Genomic DNA, 20,936 nt, shown 5'->3' with positions numbered 1-20,936 from the left:
ACATTAGTGCCGTATGGGCTAGCAGCAATTTTGATGGAAGGATTACATCATAAAGCGATCAGCTTCTTACCAATCAGAAATTCACTGTTTTTCCAATCAAAATCCTGACGCTGTTTTCCTATGGGACTTGACGTAGTTCACCCTGGGTTTATATGGGAGAGCACAGGCTAGAGAATATCTAGGACAATTTGAAGAAGAACCAAGTGGGAAGAGTTTACTCTCCTGAGATCAGAAGTTCTTGTAACACTATAATAATTAAGAGAGTATGGTACTGGGGCGCCTGGGTGGCTCAGTGGGTTAAGCCGCTGCCTTCGGCTCAGGTCATGATCTCAGGGTCCTGGGATCGAGTCCCACATGGGGCTCTCTGCTCAGCAGGAAGCCTGCTTCCCTCTCTCTCTCTCTCTCTCTTCCTGCCTCTCCGTCTACTTGTGATCTCTCTCTGTCAAATAAATAAATAAAATCTTTAAAAAAAAAAAAAAGAGAGTTTGGTACTAAGAGCACAGGGATAGACAATAGGCCAATGGAATAGTAGAGATCTTAAAAGCAACTCATTCAAATATGGAAACTTGGAATATATCAGAAACGAGCACATGTTGGGAGAAATGTGGACTATGCAGTAAATGGCATTGAAATAATTAGTTATCTGTATGGCAAGGTACGGATATCTAAATCATAGTCTACACAGTCATTAATTCTAGTTTGTAAAAAGCCTTATGCTAAAGTCCTTTTATTTTTAATTTCATCTTTTTTAGAGAGAGAAAGGGGGAGCAGGTGGGGAGGGGCAGAGAGCGAGGAGAGAGAGAATGAATCTTAAGCAGGCTCTACACTCAATGTAGAGCCTGTAGAGCCTGAGCCAGAGTCTCATGACCCTGAGATCAAGACTTGTGCTGAAATCAAGAGTCAGAAGTTTAACCGACTGAGCCATCCAGGTACTCCCAAAGTCCTTTTATAAGAAAATGTGGGAGAACATCCTTATAAAGAAAATAGCAAGGAAGGATTTCCTAAACCAGACATTAAAAACACAAACCAGAAAGAACAGGATATTATATCTGATTCTGTTAAACTTTAAAATGGTTGTTCAACACTATAAGCCAATGGAAAAGATGAGCCACAGATAGGGAAAAAACAAGTGAATGTTTTTATCTGAGAAGGATTCATACCTAAAATTGACAAATAATGCCTGCATGTCAGTAAGAAGAAGACATAGGGGAGAGGATATGAATTCACAAAATAGGAAATCTGAATGGGCAATAAATATATGGAAAAATGCTCAGCTCACTAGGAATCTGATAAATATAAATTAAGGCATCTTTTTTCAACTGTATCAACATACACAAATATGTGTAAGTAGGACAATCCCTAGAGTTTCTAAGGATATGGGAGGTAGGAAACTCTCATACTCTGCTGGTGGGATGTGAGGGACATGGCTCCTTGGGAGAGAAATTTGGCAAGATCAAGTGCAGATAATGATGTTGACACTTTGCCCCGGTATTCTAGGCACACACTCTGGAGAAACTCTCACATCTCTGCACCATATATGTCCACATCAGCCTTGGTTATAAGATCAAAAAGAGAGGAAACAACTGAGAGGCCCTTAAACAAGGAGATAAATAAATTGTAGTATGTATTAGAAGCATAGATACCAGTTAAAATGAATAAACTAGAAATAAATATCATATATATATATATATATATATACACACACACACATGATATCTGAGCTCTATCTATCTGTCATAAGCAAGCTGCAGAATGACTGGTAGAATTAAGTTAGAAAATGTGCATAACAATGCTATTAGTTATACATGGGTACATATATATGCTGGAAGAATGCAAAATGACTTACAGGAATAAATATCACTTTGAGTATAGTGGTGCCTAATAGTTTGGTGGGATAGAGTAGAAGGGGGCTACAAAAGTAGCTATAGTGTTTTGTTTAAGAAAATTTTGAGCAAATATGGCATAATGTTAAGACATTTTTAGCCAGACAGTAGGAATATATGTTATGTGTTTGATATTTGAAATAGTTCATAATGAAAGAAAACACAGACTTAGACAAAACCCTTGTTATTAGTGCTATATCATCCACTAGCTCTCATCTCTTGACTCATATAAAGTAGGCTACAGAGAAGAGAGCAGAAAAACTTTGTTGAAGACATTTCAAATATCATGTGGATGATGGGCCTGGTCCATAGCAGTACTTTTTAACCTTGATTTGGTACAAAACACATTCTTAATCAGTAAATAAGAAAATCTACTTAATTAGTGAATTTCCCAGGGAGCCTTATGATATTAGCCAGCAAAGACTGTAGCTTTATTTAAGACAGTGATGCTACTTAATTGGAGCACCTGAGTAAGATTAAGGGGTACTCAGATAAGGTCAGCTCGTTTCCCCCACGCCCAGAGCTTTGCTGGGTCTCTGCCTCCTTGCTGGCAACTTTGGCCAGTTGGGATGAAGCTGAGCCAAATGCTTTTACTGTCCTTCATAAATCACTTAATGGAATGTTTTAAATACAGATTCCATGTATTTCAGAATGTGTTTTGAAAGACATTGAAGCACTAGACATTTGCATTGCTTTTATTTTGTTACTTACCTAATTGCTTGATTAAATTGTATAGATTGTATAGATTAATTGATTGTATAGATTAAATGAAATAAACTGATAATTGTGTTGAGACTCAAATAATGTATTTTGGGTGTTTTTTTTTTTTTGAAAGATTTTATTTATTTATTTCACAGAGAAATCACAAGTAGGCAGAGAGGCAGGCAGAGAGAGAGAGAGAGAGAGAGAGAGAGAGGGAAATAGGCTCCCTGCTGAGCAGAGCTCGATCCCAAAACCCTGAGATCATGACCTAGGCCAAAGGCAGAGGCTTAACCCACTGAGCCACCCAGGGGCCTCAAGATTCAATAATGTATTTTGATTGGTTATATCTGTATTGTTGTGGTTCTCCAGAGAAACAGAACCAACAGGAGAAAGAGAGAGAGATTTTTTTGAAATAAGGAATTGGACAGATAAATAAAGTAAAACAAAACAAAATAAAATATAAACAAAATAAGGAATCAGCTCATGCAGTTATGGAGGCTGATGGGTCCCAGGATTTGAGGTCAGTAAGCCAGAGACCCAGAATAGCTGATGGCATAGTTCCACTCTGAGAGTCAGCAGGCTTAGAGACCCAGGAAGAGCCAATGTTTCAGTTCAAGTCGAAAGACCAGAAAGACCAAGGTCCCAGCTCAAGGAAGTCAGGAAGAAGGAAATTCCCTCTTACTCACCCTTTTGGTTCGGGCCTTCAACTGATCGGATGAGGCCCACCCACACTGGGGAGGTCAGTCTTCATTATTTAATTTACTTATTCAAGTACTAACCTCATCCAGAAACAGCTTCACAGACACATTCAGAATATCTGGCACCCCAGAGCCCAGTAAAGTTGACAGGTAAAATCGACCATAACATCTTTCTACTCCAATTAAAGATCGTTTCACAAGACTTCTTGACAATTTGGTTTTTATTACCAAAGAGTACTTACATTCCTCCATTAATAAAAAAGAAGTGCTTGAATTCTTCCACTTAAATTAATGTAGTATTCGTAGAGAGACAAATTCTGTTAAAAACATTGACACTAGGGGCGCCTGGGTGGCTCAGTGGGTTAAGCCTCTGCCTTAGGCTCAGGTCATGATCTCAGGGTCCTGGGATAGAGCTCTCTGCTCGGCAGGGAGCCTGCTTCCCCCTCTCTCTCTGCCTGCCTCTCTGCCTACTTGTGATCTCTCTGTCAAATAAATAACTAAAAAATATTAAAAAAAATTGACACTGATTTTTTAAAATTTTTTATACATGTTCTATTACTAACTAATTTTATGACCATAGGCCAGTTAATTTCTTGATCTGAACAGAGGAGGACCTTGACATTTATTATTATGATCCCATTCAGCTCTAGAGGTCTGTAACTTTGATCTTTTCATCAATATATGGAAGTTGCAGTGCGATTGGCACTGGCATGTCTGTGCTACCATCCAAATGAACTCAAGTTGCTTTCTTATGGTTATTGTGGAAGTCAGTTCTAGTTATTTACAGCTCTCCTTTATATTTAATTTCCGTGGTGCATATAATGACTAGTTTAAACGAATCTCACCTGTGAGGCTTGGACTCCAAGCAAAGCCAAACTTATGAGCACGTTTGTTAAGTACTGTGTGAACTTAACTTTATAGAAGAGCAATTTCCATAGAAAAAAATGGCGGTTCCATAGAGCTTGATACTATCTAAACATTTGGCACTATTAGAGGGTTTGGTGGGGTTTTTTTTCTGTCTCTTTTTTTAGAGCATCACATAGAATAGCTTTGAATAATTTTTCACTAATGTACATTACTCAAGAATAACTTAATTTATGGGGACCTAAGTGGCTCAGTGGGTTATGCATCTGCCTTTGGCTCAGGTCATGGTCCCAGGGTCCTGGGTTCAAGCCCCACATGGGCTCCCTGCTCAGTAGGGAGTCTGCTTCTATTCTGCCCTTCCCCCTGATCATACTCTCTCTCTTTCTCTTTCTCAAAAATAAATAAACAAGTAAAATCTTTAAAAAAAAAAAAAGGGGGATATTTTAATTTAGTGATTAACTGTTCCACTGACTGGCAACCATTAGATTGTCAAAAAAACAAAATCAGACTATGTGATGAGCTGTATTTTAGACTGTGCTAGATTCAAATTCACTATTGGAGATATCTGTGCTGTTAACAGAAAACTATATTCCAAGGACACGGTGCTTGACCGAATGAAGCAGACAGGAATTAGAACCATTTTAGCAGTTCTTAAATTCTTGTGAGGATAAGTTAGAGCATGCTAAAATAATTTTCACTAATGAGTACTTTATCTGCCTTGTAAATAGTTTCAAAAAGTTAGCTGGCCTACAGAAATGTTGACTAGTTTATGAAGTTCTTCCTGGACCCTCCCAAGACTAACATTATCATCTTTCATTTTCCTAGCCAAGTCACTCCTACTTGTTTGTACCCATATCCCCAGACTAACAAAACAATGCAAATCTGGGCTCCAAACACAGATCTATAAAAATGTACTTTTTTTTTTTTTTTTACACTAATAGCATGTATTCTTGAGAGAGAAGTAGAAACTGTAACAGAAAGCATTTCAAACAGATATACTTCTGTGTTGGGTAAAGAAAAGTGGAATGAAGAAAACAGAAGGAGGGCGCCGGGGTCGCTCAATGGGTTAAAGCCTCGGCCTTTGGCTCAGGTCATGATCCCAGGGGTCCTGGGATGGAGCCCCGTATTGGGCTCTCTGCTCTGCGGGGAGCCTGCTTCCTCCTCTCTCTCTGCCTGCCTCTCTGCCTACTTGTGATCTCTGTCTGTCAAATAAATAAATAAATAAAATCTTAAAAAAAAAAAAAAAAGAAAGAAAGAAAACAGAAGGAATATCATTAGGAAAATAAAAGAGAAACCTGAAAGAGACACCAGAACCTATTGTGTTGGAAGGGAAAGAACTTAGTAAAATTCCTAGGCTTGTTGCCTGGTTTATTTTAAGTTTAGCTGATTTCTTTTAATGTGCATATTGTGTTCATTTACATGGTTGCAATCTGAAGGCAAAGAATATTTTCAGGATTCTGGAATAATCTGAGTCTCCGATAAAATATGTGCAGAAAAATTTTAATAACTATAATTAGACTCAAAAACAGCAAAGGAAATCTCATTATTTCTTTCTGAATTTTAGTTATATATTTTCTTCAAAACCGAAAAAGTTTGTCTAATGGGCAACTGGGAGTCCTTCTGAATTCATAGTTCTTGTGATGCTTTCTGAGAAAGTAGCGGTGTCAGATTGGTTTAATTTTCTCTTTCACATGTTTTCCTCTCATTTTAATGAAGAAAAAGACAGCCAATCTGCAGCTTCCTTTGGGGACATTAGACAGCTTAGAGTAGTGGCAAAATAAACAAGATTTATTCTCATCAGATGTGTCAGGGGAAAATTGGAGGCATGCTGTGAGGTAATGGCAAAATAATCTTGAAAACTTCCAAGCACTTTTTCCAAATAAAATGGAAGAAATTTAAAGTGAGCTTCTGCCTAATTATGGCTAAAGAAAAATGTGTACTTAAAAATATGGGCACATACCATCCCCCCCCCAAATGGGCATATATATGTATCTTTCAAAAATACTATTGTAGTTTCTTCCTCTAAAAAAAGAGGAGGGCAGACTTAAGGTCTTAGAGTTCTAGAAAGCTGATCTCTGGAATAGCTGACCACAGGGGTTTTTAATTTTTCCATAGAACAAAGTAATGGGAATTGCAAAGTATAATATGGTAGTGTTTTTTCCCTTTCTTAGTGTCTCCTCTGTTTCTCTTCTATTAATCTGTGAAGGTATTTTCCACTAAATACCTAGTGCAGACAAGCACCTTAATTTATTTCAGTGCCTCAGTCATTTGTAGAAAACATTGTTTTCGTTTCTGCTGTTAACCTTAAAACCGCCCTTTATTCTACCAGCAAAAGATGGGTTTATTCAGGAGTAGCAGAGAATTACAATCGGGGACAGGCAAGCTACAGTAAAACCAAAGCAAATCCACATGGAACAAAGGAGAGGAATGCTTTTTTACAGAGGAAAGGGGGAAGTTAAGACTTCCATATTATAAATGAAAAGTCCATCGGAGTAAACTGGGCATTCAAAGTATGGTGGTTCTTCATTGGCTGAATTGTGACTTCCTATCATTGGCTAGGCTATTGTTGGGGAGGGATAGGCTTTCTTCCTCTTGCTGGGGTAGTAAAGTTGTAGCCACCACAAGGTCCATCTCTTCCTGTGGGATTTACAATTGATGGAGAATGGTAGGGCATGAGAGCTCCCATTGTGGAACTTCCTGACTCCATTTCAGTTAGGTTTTCATTTATGATTTTTCACACTGTTCACCCACTGGAGTTGGTGTCTGGCCCCTTACGTAGCATCTGTAAGTACATGGGGATTCACTGAATGTCCTTAACAGGCCAAACTCTGTGGCCATGGTAAAGATAGGGGCCTGCTTCTAGAACAGGGATTGCAAAAAAATGGAAGATCTTTAACAGCCCAAGGACAAGTTATACTGCAAGCCCAACTCAAGAGTTTTGGATCTCTGTGAGTGTGTTTTGGAAATGAGGAAACCATTCTTTGTTTATTCCCAAGCCTGTCTGTCTTCTATCCAGATGTTTTCGGAATCTAGAGAGGGTCCTGGGATGACTTTGAAATATTTAATATAAGCTCTTGGGAGTGTTTGTTATGTTTCTCTTCCGTGGACTAATATCTGAAGTAAATCACAGAGAACGTAAGTGGTTTATATGTCTCTTGTTTTTAGCATAAAGGAGAGTTTCTGCCAGGTAAGCTTTGGGGAGTTGATGGGATTAAAGCTCCCCTTGAAGAACTTTTGACTTTTCCTATAGAATCTGTTCAAAAACTTATCACTCAAGCACCAATGATAAATGTGCTTAAACACACACACACACACACACCATTTAGTTCAATTATGGAGAATCCAATTTATCCCCATTCTCTAAGGCATTTACTAGAAGAGAGAGAGTCCTTGGGCATTATTCTGTGTAATTAGATTTTTGCACCTTTGTATTGTGAATTGGGATTTCTGAATTCCCCACCCGAAGGTGCGAAGTGATGATGCTCCGAAGCCTGAGACTGAAGCTGATGTCATAATTCATTAGGACTTTTAAACTTTTTATAATTTGAGAAACTCGGGGGAAAGTAAACAATAGTGGATATTATACTCTATTTTATAAATATTAAATATTTTATTTTTTAGAGCTACTTCTCTTGTTCCCCCAAATTAATCTTCACCAGAAACCTCAATAGTTCTTAAGAAAATGTGTCAAAGGCTTAGTTAATCCTCTTCTCAGATGTGGATTTGGCTGTTTTGGGGAAGTAGCCACTTTCTTAAAATAAATCCATTTTTTAAAAAAATTGGTATTTGGGGCGCCTGGGTGGCTCAGTTAGTCAAGCATCTACCTTCTGCTCAGTTCACGGTCGGGAAGCCCTGGGATCCAGTTCTGCGTTGGTCTCTAGGCTCAGCAGGGAGTCTGCTTCTCCTTCTCCCTCTGCCTCACAATCCCACTTGTTCTGTCTCTTCTCTCACAAATAAATAAATAAAACCTTAAAATTTTTTTTTTTTGATAATTTTCTTCTTCATAGTACCAATAAAAATGCAACTTTTGGAAATAGTGATTTGGGGAGGTAATATCATAGGAAAAAAACCAACAATTAAATGTTAAATAAATGAGACTGGATACAAAATATAATATTCTCAAGTATTAAAAAATATAAAAAAGATTAGATGGAAATATAGCAAAATATGTTTGGATTTTTTATATCTTTCTATACGAGTTGTTTTTCTATAAGTATTTGAAGCAGGGAGGAATCTATGTATTTCAGAGAAGACTTTAGAATGTATTATATTGACACTGCAAATGATGGGAAAGCTAGAAATTATCCACTATAGATTGTATCTTTCAAGAAAGAAAACTAATAATACAGACTCGATTGGAGTTGAATTACTACAGAACTGGAAGGTTAACAAAGAAACTTCTAGGACAAAAAATATACAAATCCTTTAGATTGTTCAGACTTCATGTAAGTTTTACCTCATGTAAGACTTCATATACTTTCCATGATTACACACTGGTCAAGAAAAACAAATAAATACACTAAGGAAGGTTTTTGTTTGTAAATGATTCCCCACATATAATTACATGGACAAGTTCATATAAAAGCTTAAAAAGAACTAATCAATAGGCCTGTGTTTTTAAAAAAAAAACAAAAAAAACAAATGAGTCTAGCTTTGAGAGTGTATATTTTTAATAATAAGTAGTTGAGGGGCGTCTGGGGGCTCAGTTAAGTGTCTGACTCTTGGTTTTGGCTCAGGTCATAATCTCATGGGTTGTGGGGTTGTGAGATCAAGCCTAGTAGTCAGGCTCTGCACTCAGCATGGAGTCTGCTTGAAAATTCTCTCCCTCTGCCCCTCCCCCACTCACTCACACTCTCTCTCTTTCTAAAAAAAAATTAAAAAATAAGTAAGTCTCAAAAAAATTTTTTTTGAGCTGAGAACTGTGTTTTTCTCCTTTCTGGGGACATCGGTGCGGGTTTCAAGATTATGGTGCATTGGGCGCCTGGGTGGCTCAGTGGGTTAAGCCGCTGCCTTCGGCTCAGGTCATGATCCCAGGTCCTGGGTTCGAGCCCCACATCGGGCTTTCTGCTCAGCAGGGAGCCTGCTTCCTCCTCTCTCTCTGCCTGCCTCTCTGCTTACTTGTGATTTCTCTCTGTCAAATAAATACATAAAAATCTTTAAAAAAAAAAAAAAGATTATGGTGCATTGTACTTTGCTTTACTTTTAAATATTTACTCAGCAATTCTTTCATTAATTCAACAAATATTTGCTGGGTACATAAATACAGTATACCTTTGGAGGAGAGATAAGGTATATTTAAACAGCTGTAGCAAAGTGGAGCACAGTTTTGGAAGAACACAAAAGAAGGTGAGATTTTTTCCACCTGGGGAGAATCAACTTCTTTTTGGGTTGGAGTCACCATCTGAGTTTGAAGGTTCTGAAAGTGGCTGGCAGGGCATTTAAGGAGAGAAACAAGGAGTGAAGGCATGAGCACGTACAGGGGACAAGGAAAATTAGTTTGAGTAGGAAAGGTAGGAAATCAGAACAACTGGGGCCAGACCACAGGGTCTTTGGTGCTGGGCTAAGTGGTTACTACTCTGGGCAATGGGGACTGTTGAAGGGTTTTATGAAGGTAGTGACATGATCTTGTAGCAACTTGTCAAATGAAACTTGTCAGGTCAGGACCCAGAGGAGTGTACCTCCATGACCACGAGGTTTTCAAAAGAGTTCCTTGGGAGCATTAAGAGCAAGACTTGGCTCTGAAGGACAATTTCCCACTCTAACATCCGGGCCTTGGTAACTTGAGCCCCTTTTTTGTGAGTGGGGCCATGGTGGCCATCTTGGGCTCAGCCTTTCATGTTCTGCTCCATCAGCCCTGGACTTACTCTGGGCAATCCCCAGGACTTGCCTCTGCCATCCTGACCAAGCTTTGGCTTATTTCCCATGATCCCCCAGGATCTGCGTATCAGTACTGACATTCCCTACGTCCGCTCTGGTTTTGACTTTCTTTCTTCCTCTTTTAGAGCTGAGAGCTAGTACTTTTTGTTGTTTGTTTGTTTATGTTCCATTCCCCCAGCCCCCCACTGTGATGCTGAGGGCAGATTAAGAGATCTCTACAGTGTCAAAGGTGTGCTGGTTGGGATGGGGCCAAGGGGATGGGATAAGAAATATGTGGGAATAGAAGGGACAAGATCTGACGATTGCTGATGACTGAATATGGGCACGAAGGAGAAGGAATCCAAGGACAGTGCTGAGTTTTTGAGGCTGTACAAATTCGAATGGCTTTAAAGGGGCCGGAGATGCTTTTTTGACTTTTACAAAATCAAACGAACCTAAGTGTCGTAGACAGAGCTGTTGAAGAATCTTCTTTCAGCTCTGGTACTGATTAGCCTGAAGGATGTCACAAGCAGCTTGGTCGACTTAGTTGTACCAAGGCATCACCCTGCACAGGCTGAAGTTATTGGGTAGGATTGGAGGAAATATGCCTTGTGCCAAAAATGCTGCTGTAGGGAAGCATGGAGGAAGCCCTCCATTGGTTCTTATCTTTCCATTATTGATTAGCTTCTTTTTGGTGAAAAACGGTACTGTGTTTTACAATTTAGGAAAAAGAATGTGATACTAAATCAGAGCAGGAGTTGTGGCGGGAAAGGATGAAGGCATTTTGATACTCAGGAATCTTCAAGACTGTGGAAAACAAGCTGCTTTTTGGCTGAGGCTATTTTATGTGGTGTCTGTGGACTGATCCACTTACTGGGATGTTTTCATAGTGGAATATTGAATAATAGTAATTATTATTAGTAATAGCAATAGTAATAACAGTCAAAATATTATTAGTATTATTACTTTATTGTAATATTACAAAATATTATTAGTATTAGTAATAGTAACAATAGTCAAAATTTATCGAGCAACTAGCAACAAGTAGTGTCAAGCACTACTCGAGACACTTTTTTTTTTTTAACCTACAGAATATCTCACTTAATCCTCACAAAACCTGTGAAAATGGGCAATTTACCCATTTTACAGGTTAGAGAATTGAGGCTCGGGGAGAGAGATGCTCAATGTAACACAGTAACTAACTCATGCTTTTCACTCTGGTTCATTAATACCAATGTTCTACTTAGTTGGTTTTCATTCAGGGATGCACTGAGAGTCCCTTCTGTGCTGACAAGTGTTCCTGAAACAGCTGTGAAAATGTAGGTTATGTTTGTTTCGAACCTGCAGTGAGTGGGAGGGCTGTTCTGTATGCAGCTGGGCAGGATGGCCCCAGCTAAAGAGTTACACAAGACAACCTGTTTTTGTCTCCGCCCTGATTCCTTAGTTCAGTGTAAGGACCTCCGCTGGCGGTTGGCTTGGGTGCTCCCCACCTTCATCATCAATGAATTAATTAATAATTATCATGATCATGGAGCACTTTCTATGTGCCAGCTACCGTACTGAGCAGTTTATTGCATTATTTTGTGAATAACTACAGTGACACTATGAGAATGTTCCTCTTGTCTTCATTTTATACAAGGGGAATTAACTCGCACAAGGTCCCACTGCTGGTCAGCAGCAGAGATAGCACTCAACCCATGTCTGTCTGGCCCTGGAGTCCATCCTCCTAACCACAGTGTACTTTGCCGCAGGACCAGACTTTTCTCTAAATGTCAAGATCTTCTTTGGTGTTCCTATATTTGGGTTTAGATAGGCTTAATCTAAAATCTAGATACACTTTGAGAATCCCTTTGGGTTCTTATGAACTTATGCTAGAGTGAGCTGTTTCATTCACATTTTGAACCAGTCATTAGGTTAATTACCAAAGGAAGCTGTAATCTCTTTTTTTTTTTTTATAAATGCTGCCTGGTGGAAGGTGTGCTGGTGCTCAAATCACAGAAGCATTTTTCTCATACAGTGGGAGGGAGTGGTGGCATCGTAACACCTCAGTAGAAACAGGGCATCCTTGACTAAGGCTTTGTGATGTGGCAGGAAATCCAGTTTCAAAGCTTTGTAGAGCTTATAATAAAATGGCATCCACATTCTTTCATTTAAATCCAACTGCTTGCAAGAATGCAAAAATCGGTATCATAAATTAGCAGGCTGCTCTTCTGTTAGACAAAATAGTGGTCACTTGGTTCCAAAGGGCCAATTTTGTGAATTGTTTATGTGTTTCATTGAGGCGAGACTCATTCTTATTGTGGGAATTCTTAAAGATATCCTACTCTATGTAAGAAAATTATAGACAAGGAAAGAGAATTTTATTTCTTATGCACTATTTAAAAGCTAATAAAATATTAACCAATTAGATAAACATAAAGCCTGAGTGTATTAAAGTGTTATGCAAATACTGATTAATAGTCATACCATGGACTCACAGAGCAAGCAAAAGCATGCCTGATTCAAATTGTAGGAGCTTTTATTTGCGTTTCTACAGAACCTATTATTAATGGGTCTCAAAGCACCTTTCAAGTCATAGTTATTAAAGCCCATAAATACAACCAAAAAATGTCATTTTATGGAGGGAAGAAGCAAGAATTCCCCTTTACTTCATACACAGTATGAGATCTGAATGCCTGAGCTAAAGTAGGATTCTCCATATGAAAAGATTACTCATATATTATGGGTGTTTGGACCGATGATTCCATAGATATAGAAATTGGCAGCTATGAATTCAAGGTTCTCATACCGAATATCTCAATCTATGGAGTCAGAACTCTTCACTTATTTTTGAAATTCTACATGCGTAGTAGCTCTAAACAAATCTTCCTGGTATGGTCTCTTTTACTATTTCTCTGTGACTGTATCAAATTTGAAAATAAAGTATGCCACACATGAAAGTATTTAAAAATATTTGGAATGTCCTATCAGGTTTATTTTTTTCCTCAAGATAATATCGTATTCCAAGGACTAACAGCTTGTAAGCACCGTCCGTGGGGCCTGTGCTTATCTCTCCACCTTGTAGCAAGTCCTTCAGAGGTTGTGAGGATTTCTAATCTGTCTCAGACATTCCTTTGCCCTTCCTCCCCAATTTCTTTTTCCCCTTTCCCTCTTTTGCAATTTCCCTACTCTCTACAGCTAAGCCCAGGTTGGAAAAGCTCAAGAATATTCCTAGTGCCTGACTCTCCCTCTTCTTCTGTCTTGAGTCTTCCAACAACCCCCTTTCCCTCTGTGATTGACCCTAATCTTTATTTTCTTCTGGTGTGGAGAGATCATGCTGCAATTGCTGGTCGCTATTGTAAGGCAGCTCTACTCATGGTTATACTTCAATGTCACAGAGTTTCCAAGTAAAGTATAGAATAGTGAGCACCTGCCTTTATAGTTAGGGACACTGGAGCCCAGAGAGAACGAGGGACTCGACTGAGGTCATCCAGCTGGTTTCTGTTTCCCTGGAACTGGGACCACAGCTCAGGTCTCTACGCTGTTAAACCAAAGCTTTTTCCCTCTACTTCATAGTAATTATATAAGGCTTTGAGTCACACAAAAAATTTACCCAGAAACATAGGGGCAGAACTAGAAGAAAGAGTTTGTTGATTTTATCCAGGGCTGTGGATCAGCAAGATGAATTAAACCTTCAGGGACCAGAAGAAAAACAGAATGTGTGTGTGGAGTTGGAATGGTGGACCCTGGGATGACTGTGTAGGAGTTGGATGACTGGAGGTAGCGGGGGATGAAGAACAAGTTGAGGTGGAGAACCGGGTGAGGTAGAATGGTAGCTGTAGAAAGATGTAGAAGGATGGCTAAATTTATGGCCTTGGCAATGCATTGTTGATGTAAGATGGAGACAGTTTCTATCGGTTCCTGGATGGATGGTCCTTAGGGAAAGCAGAGTCTCTCAGGATGACGTCAGGGAGAGGGAGAGAGAAAGGCACGTATGGCATGTTACAAAGTTCTTAGGGAATGTGAACTCATAACAAATCCTTGGGAAACAGTGTCTTAGAGGGGCAGATATGTGCCTATTCTGTAAGAGAGGCTATATTTCTAATTTCTCATTTTCATATTTTTCTAGGGAAAACTGAGGCTACTATCAAAAACTTCAGTCCCTACTATAGTCGCCAGTACTCTGTGGCTTTCTGCAATCATGTACGCAGTGAAGTAGAACAGCAAAGAGATTTAACTTCACAGTTTTTGAAGACCAAGGTAACCCATGGACGTTTGGTTGACAATGTCTCCCACTGAACAATGCTTTATAACTCATAACGTTTCTGAAATAAACAGTAATTTAAATGGCAGTTAAAAAAAAAAATCTCTTCTCAAATCATTTCATGGTCAAAAAACTCTGGAAAAAACCAAACAACTCTGTCTGCCTAGAAGTTAGAGTGTATGGTTTCTTGTTGATGGTGTAATCCATATTAGAAAATTAGTGTGATCCAATTTTATTGTTTTTCCCACACTGGTATTTTAATATCAGGAAATCTGACTTGCTGTAGTGAAGTTCAGTTTAAAAAAAAGTCATAATTTTAGTGCCTTATATTATGGGCATTTTTGTTTTGGTCATTGATCAAATATGATTTTTTTCAAAATCTCCTGATTAATTCTTTCTCCTTTGCTCCATGATAATAATTACCCACAACCTCAACACATATTCATTGATACCTACTATGTGTCAGGCCCTATTCCAAGAATTGGGGATCAAGATAAATTCTCTGCTTTCCTGTATATATTAAAAAATAGGGGACAGACAGTAAACAAATAAAGAAACATACCAGGTGGTATCAGGTAATAATAAATGCTCATAGAAAAATGAAGCAGGAGTCTTATTTTAGAGAAAATGATCAGAGAAGGCCTCTATGAAGATGAAATTTGAGCAGGGACTGGAGTGAAATAAGAGTAGGCTGTGCGAGTATCTGCAGGATATGGAACAGTAAGTGCAAAGGCCCTATAGCAGTCCTAAGCACATCAAGAAGACTATGTCCTGTGAACAGCATGAGCAAGGGAGAAAGGGTGGTAAATCATTACGGAGTGAAAGGGAAGGACCAGACCATGGAGGAGCGGTAGATCATGATAAGGGTCTTCAGTTGTAAATAAAGTTGAGAAGAGAAGTTATTGGAGGATATCAAATACAGAAAATTGCAAATACTTGCAATTTTCAGTGATCTCTCTGGGCTCTCTATAGTGAATAGACCATGATGAGGGATAAGAGGGGAGCTTGTAGACTGGTGAGGAGGACACTGTAGCAATGCAAGAAAAGATTGGTGAAGGCAAGTTGGATTTGGGTGGTGATGGTAGCAGTTGTGAGGAAAGGCCCAAGTCAAGATGGACTTGAGCTAGAGATGATGGAACTTGCCGATGGATTGGACAGGACATTATAGAAGAAGAGAGAAAATCAGGGATGACGTCTTGGTTTTTAGCCTGAGCAAATAAGTACAAGGAGTTGCCTTTTACTCAAAGGAAGAGTCAGAAGTGGGTGGGAATCATGAGTTCCCTTTTGGCCACGTAAGTTTGAGATGCATATTTGACATACACCTGTGGAAATATTGAATAGATAATTAGCCGACACTTGGAGACCAAGAAAAGGAGAAGGATGCAGCAAGATGGATTGGTAGGAAATAGCCTTGCAGGAGGAGAAAAATCAGGAAGAGGAAAGAAGGACTTCCAAGAAGGAGGGAGATATAAATGGGTCAGACACTGCTCAGATGTTAAGGTGACCAATAGGTTTAGCAGCATGGATATGTAGGGATAACTGAGTGTCATTCCAAAAAAACAGTGAGTCTCACAGCATAGGGAGCTTGTTAAAAATGCAAAGTTTGGCCCATACCCCAGAGATTCTGATATAGTAAATTTAGGGTAAGGCCACATTTTTAAAAGCCTATCGGTTGATTTGAGTGGCCCAGGTTAAAAAAAAAAATGCTGCACATAAAACTATAAAATCAACCTATATATGGGTTCAGTCTCAGTTAAAGGGAAGATTGAGATCCTCTCTTACCTGTTAATGAGTCCAGATAGGAAAACTGCCTCTTTATCTGTCAGGACAGAATAAATTCAGAAGGCAGTCTAGTTCATCCCTTAGCCAATTCTTAAAAAGATTAGCATATCTGTCTTCTCCGTATGGTTTATGCAAATTTTACTTGAAGGTGGAGAGATAGGTTTCTAAAAGCCCTTTGATTTTTAAATAAAGGGAAAAGAGATGTAAATTCAGTGACGTGTGAAAGACAGGAAGCCCATTCCTGTATTTTAAGATAATACAGGGATTTTACTATGAGAAAGGATGGGAGTTATCCCTCACACAGTTAGCCCAAAGGGAGGCCTAACTAAGAAACTGGCAGAGACTTCCCTATAGCACATATGTCACCAGGGTTAACGAGGAATCATTAAAGTTTTACTTAAGGAGAAATGTAGAACTGGAGTTTGCTGGCTAGCCTGCTTGTTCTTCAACCAGAGGGCAAACTTGGTCTCCTTGAAGAGCACGTAGATGGGGCAAGTGTTTACAGACTGTGTCCCCAGGGCTTTTGGATCTGAAAAGACCACTGACCCTCGAGGCTATACCTGAAGGTATGGCCGATAAGGGAGCAGCCTATTAATTCTCCTGTTTTCAGGTATATTCAAGGTGTTGGGGATATACAGCCACAACTGACACTTAACTACCTCTTCCACAGTTTATCATTAAGTGACATGTATACAAGGGCACAACCTTATTACTACAATCCCTTCTACCATCTGCTTCTCTTCTTGCAGCACAATGGAGGGAAATGGAAATCACAAACATATCAATAAGACAAATATTTGCATTTGGTCGGAGGGAGCAGGGAGCAGAAGTAGGGAGGGAGGTGGGGGAAGCAACAATGTCCCCAGGATCTCAGGACAAGATAGTTTCCTAAAACATTCCTTGAACTCCAGTGGATAGAGTTGGTGACAGCATGCTGTGTTATCTTTTGTTGTTATGATTAATGGTATTTACCTTCTTTAAAGCCGCCATTGGAGCCTGGAACTGTTCTATATGAAGCAGAGCTATCCCAGTTTGCTGAAGACATAAAGAAATGGAAGGAGCGGTACATTGTGGTTAAAAATGATTTTGCTGTGGAGAGCTATGAGAACAAAGAGGTAAGATGTTTCCTTGTTTGTGCTGGTCCTTACAACATTCTTCAACATTGGCTGGGTTGATGGACATGCCTTCTCCTTCGAGACTGATTCCTTCAATAAGCACTCACTCATGCAGCTACTTACTTGCGTTAACATGTTTACTGAATGCCTATTATATGCCAAGTGTTCGAGAAGGTTCTGAGCCTCTAAAAGCAGGTGAAACAGATGCTTGTAGTCCAATGGGCAAGGCAGACTTGGAACGAGTAATTGCCAGTAAGTGTGAAAATAGGTTACACTAAGTGACCAGTGCAGGAGTCTTTCCTAGGATCATTCAGCTTCAAGGTCTTCTGTCACTGCTCTGATATGTCTCCCTCTCTGCTCAGTGTCTCCATGTCTTTCCACTGGTAAGCCTCCTATGTGACAAGCAGCTGAGGAGTTAATAAGACTATGACTGCATTTGCATGGGTTACCAGGAAGTCGGGCATTTTAAGACTTTATTCCACTTATACTTAACGGATTTTTAAAAAAATTTAATTTATTTATTTGGCAGAGAGAGACACAGCAAGAGAGAGAACACAAGCAGGGGGAGTGGGAGAGGGAGAAGCAGGCCTCCTGCCAAGCAGGGAGCCCGATGCAGGGCTCCATCCCAGGACTCCGGGGTCGTGACCCGAGCCGAAGGCAGATGCTCAACGACTGAGCCACCCAAGCGTCCCTGGATTTTTTTTTTTTTTTTCATTTAACTTTTTCCTGGTTATCATATGATTTTTCTGTAAAATCATTAGATGACTATCTAATGTAAGATGTCTGCAAGCTATGGAGAAAATGAGGTCATGTATAACGTGCCTAGCGCCTGGGAGGACTTCTGTTTTTGTTGGTTCCCATTTCTCTCCCCACGTGGGGAGGTCATTTGGTTCTAGAGGAGAGAACACTGGGCAGTGAATTGGGAAAATGAAAGTTTAGGTTGGGCCTCAGTTACGTCAGAGAGTCAGGCGGAATGATCCCACTGGTTCCTTCCAGATCTTGCGCTGTGCCCATTTTTGGTCTACATAGATCCTCAAGCTCCCTTTGGAGTTAATAGTTACTGTTTATCAGTTAAAGGTGGTACCAGGTTTAAAACTCTGCTTTCTTGACTCCAACTTTGAGAGAAGTCAGGGTGACCTCCATGGATACTTTCAATAATACCTCAGATGCTAAAGCCTCAGGAAGAAACTTTAGATTGGCAAGTCAGTGTGTTTCCTTTCCATTTCTGATGGGAAATAGAAGCAAAATACAGTTTGAACTTATTCCACAGGCTACTAGGCAATGTTCAAGTGCTCTCCTGGGTAGTCTTACTCTTTTCAACATTCATTAAGCGAATATCTTCTCTGCTTCTCTATATTAGGACTTTATTCAGCGCTTGATTTGCTCTCAGAAGCAAATGATCAATGCACTACATACAATAATGATAATAATAAATCACCTCAGGGGTGCTCGGGTGGCTCAGTCAGTTAAGTGTCTGACTTCTGCTCAGATCACGATCCCGGGGTCCTGGGATCAAGTCACGCGTTGGGCTCCTTTTCCCATGTGTGCTCCCTCTCTCTCTCAAATGAATAAGTAAAATCTTAAAAAAATAAAAGAAATCACCTCATATTTTATGTGGCAGGTTACAGTGTTCTTTCCGGAAAGCTTGAGAAGAAGCAGTAGAGCATAATGGTTAATATAATGTGCTTTGAATCACACCTTTGCCAGTTACTGGGTAGGTGTCCTTGCTTAAGTTATAAATCTCCCTGAGCCTCCATTTCCTCATCTGTAAAATGGTGACCATGTTGTTGTAAGGATTAAATAAATGAGCATATTGAAGCACTTAGCGTATGGTCAACCACTGGTGGACCCAACTGTGGGGTCGTTACAGTATGATTGCTACTAACTAATTGAGAGGAAACACTCATGGAGCTTGCTCTTGGACTTGTTAAGGTTTTTAGCACATTTGGGGCTACCTGAACTTTTAATTTTGAATCAGGTTTTGGGACTTTTTTTTTTTTTTTTAAAGATTTTATTTATTTGACAGAGAGAGATCACAAGTGGGCAGAGAGGCAAGCAGAGAGAGAGAGAGGAGAGGAGGAAGCAGGCTCCCCGCGGAGCAGAGAGCCCGATGCGGGACTCGATCCCAGGACCCTGAGATCATGACCCGAGCCAAAGGCAGAGGCTTAACCCACTGAGCCACCCAGGCGCCCCCCAGGTTTTGGGACTTTTTCCTTCTTCATTTTTTTCTAGCTTGCTCCTTCAACTTGCAATTTATGGACTCTCTTGCTTTCTTTGCTTGCTTATCATTTTTAAGTAAACGTGTTTAGGGGCACCTGGATGGCTCAGTCATTAAGCATCTGCCTTCGGCTAGGCTAGTGATCCCAGTGTCCTGGGATTGAGCCCCAACACTGGGCTCCCTACTCAGCGGGGAGCCTGCTTCTCTGTCTCCCATTTCCTCTGCTTGTGTTCCCTCTCTTGCTGTGTCTCTCTCTGTCCAAAACAAAATAAAACAAAAACCTTTAAATAAACTTGTTCAGGTTGTTAAGATATGGTCACTGAATTTGGTGAAAGCTATATATATTTTTAAAAAACTTGGAAATTTTACAGGAGCATCTGGTGGGGCAACTCAGGGGCACTTCGGTCTGTTAAAAACTTGGAAATTTTATTTTATTTTATTTATTTATTTTTTAAAGATTTTATTTACTTATTTGACAGACAGAGATCACAGGCAGAGAGGCAGGCAGAGGGAGAGGAAGGGAAACAGGCTCCCTGCTGAGCAGAGAGCCCAATACGGGGCTTGATCCCAGGACCCTGGGATCACGACCTGAGCTGAAGGCAGAGGCTTTAACCCACTGAGCCACCCAGGTGTCCCCAAAACTTGGAAATTTTAAAAAATGCTCATGCAGTTTGCCATAATTCCCCGCAGTTTTAATAATATCCTGTTTTTTTAATTTATAGAAAGGCATTTTTTTATTATACCGAAGAGTTACATATTAAGTACCCATACATTGCCTATTATTTCATTGAGAATCCAGTTTTGGCAGGTAATTAAGCAGGAAAAAAATGAAACGTTCTCATTCAGGATTCATGCCCTAATTCCTGTACACTTTATGGACAGACCCGGATGTGAACCCAAGATTTTCATCAGCTCACTACTGGGCCATTGACATGTTCTTTGAGCTTGAATTTTCTCATTTATAAAATGGAGGAAGAAACTAATTCTTTTAATTTTTATTTTTTTATAAACATATAATGTATTATCAGCCCCAGGGGTACAGGTGTGTGAATCGCCAGGTCTACACACTTTACACCATAGCACATACGCTCCCCAAGGCCCACAACCCCACCACCCTTTCCCTACCCCACTACCCCCAGCCACCCTCAGTTTGTTTTGTGACATTAAGAGTTTCTTATGGTTTGTCTCCATCCCGATCCCATCTTGTTTCATTTATTCTTTTCCTACCCCCCAAACACCCCATGTTGCATCTCCACTTCCTCGTATCAGGGAGATCATATGATAGTTGTCTTTCTCCGTTTGACTTATTTCGCTAGGCATAATACCCTCTAGTTCCATCCACGTAGTCGCAAATGGCAGGATTTCATTTCTTTTGATGGCTGCATAGTATTCCATTGTGTATTTATACCACTTCTTTATCCATTCATCTCTTGATGGACATCTAGGTTCTTTCCATACTTTGGCTATTGTGGACATTGCTGCTATAAACATTCAGGTGCACGTGCCCCTTCGGATCACTACGTTTGTATCTTTAGGGTGAATACCCAGTAGTGCAATTGCTGGGTCATAGGGTAG

The 20,936-nt window shown here is 39.8% G+C and overlaps 1 protein-coding gene across 1 annotated transcript in view; it reads left to right on the top strand.

Moving 5' to 3' along the window:
• The window catches only part of NIBAN1 (niban apoptosis regulator 1), a 156,859-nt gene that overhangs the window by 54,665 nt on the left and 81,258 nt on the right, over positions 1-20,936 (top strand). The window contains exons 2-3 of the mRNA XM_047705130.1: positions 14,112-14,242; positions 17,012-17,143. Of these exons, the coding sequence (XP_047561086.1) occupies positions 14,112-14,242; positions 17,012-17,143 (263 nt within the window). The remainder of the gene's footprint in view (positions 1-14,111; positions 14,243-17,011; positions 17,144-20,936) is intronic.

This window comes from Lutra lutra, chromosome 15 (genome assembly GCF_902655055.1).
Source record: "Lutra lutra chromosome 15, mLutLut1.2, whole genome shotgun sequence".
In the NCBI taxonomy this organism is placed as follows: domain Eukaryota; kingdom Metazoa; phylum Chordata; class Mammalia; order Carnivora; family Mustelidae; genus Lutra; species Lutra lutra.
This window is presented reverse-complemented; position numbering and strand designations above follow the sequence as displayed.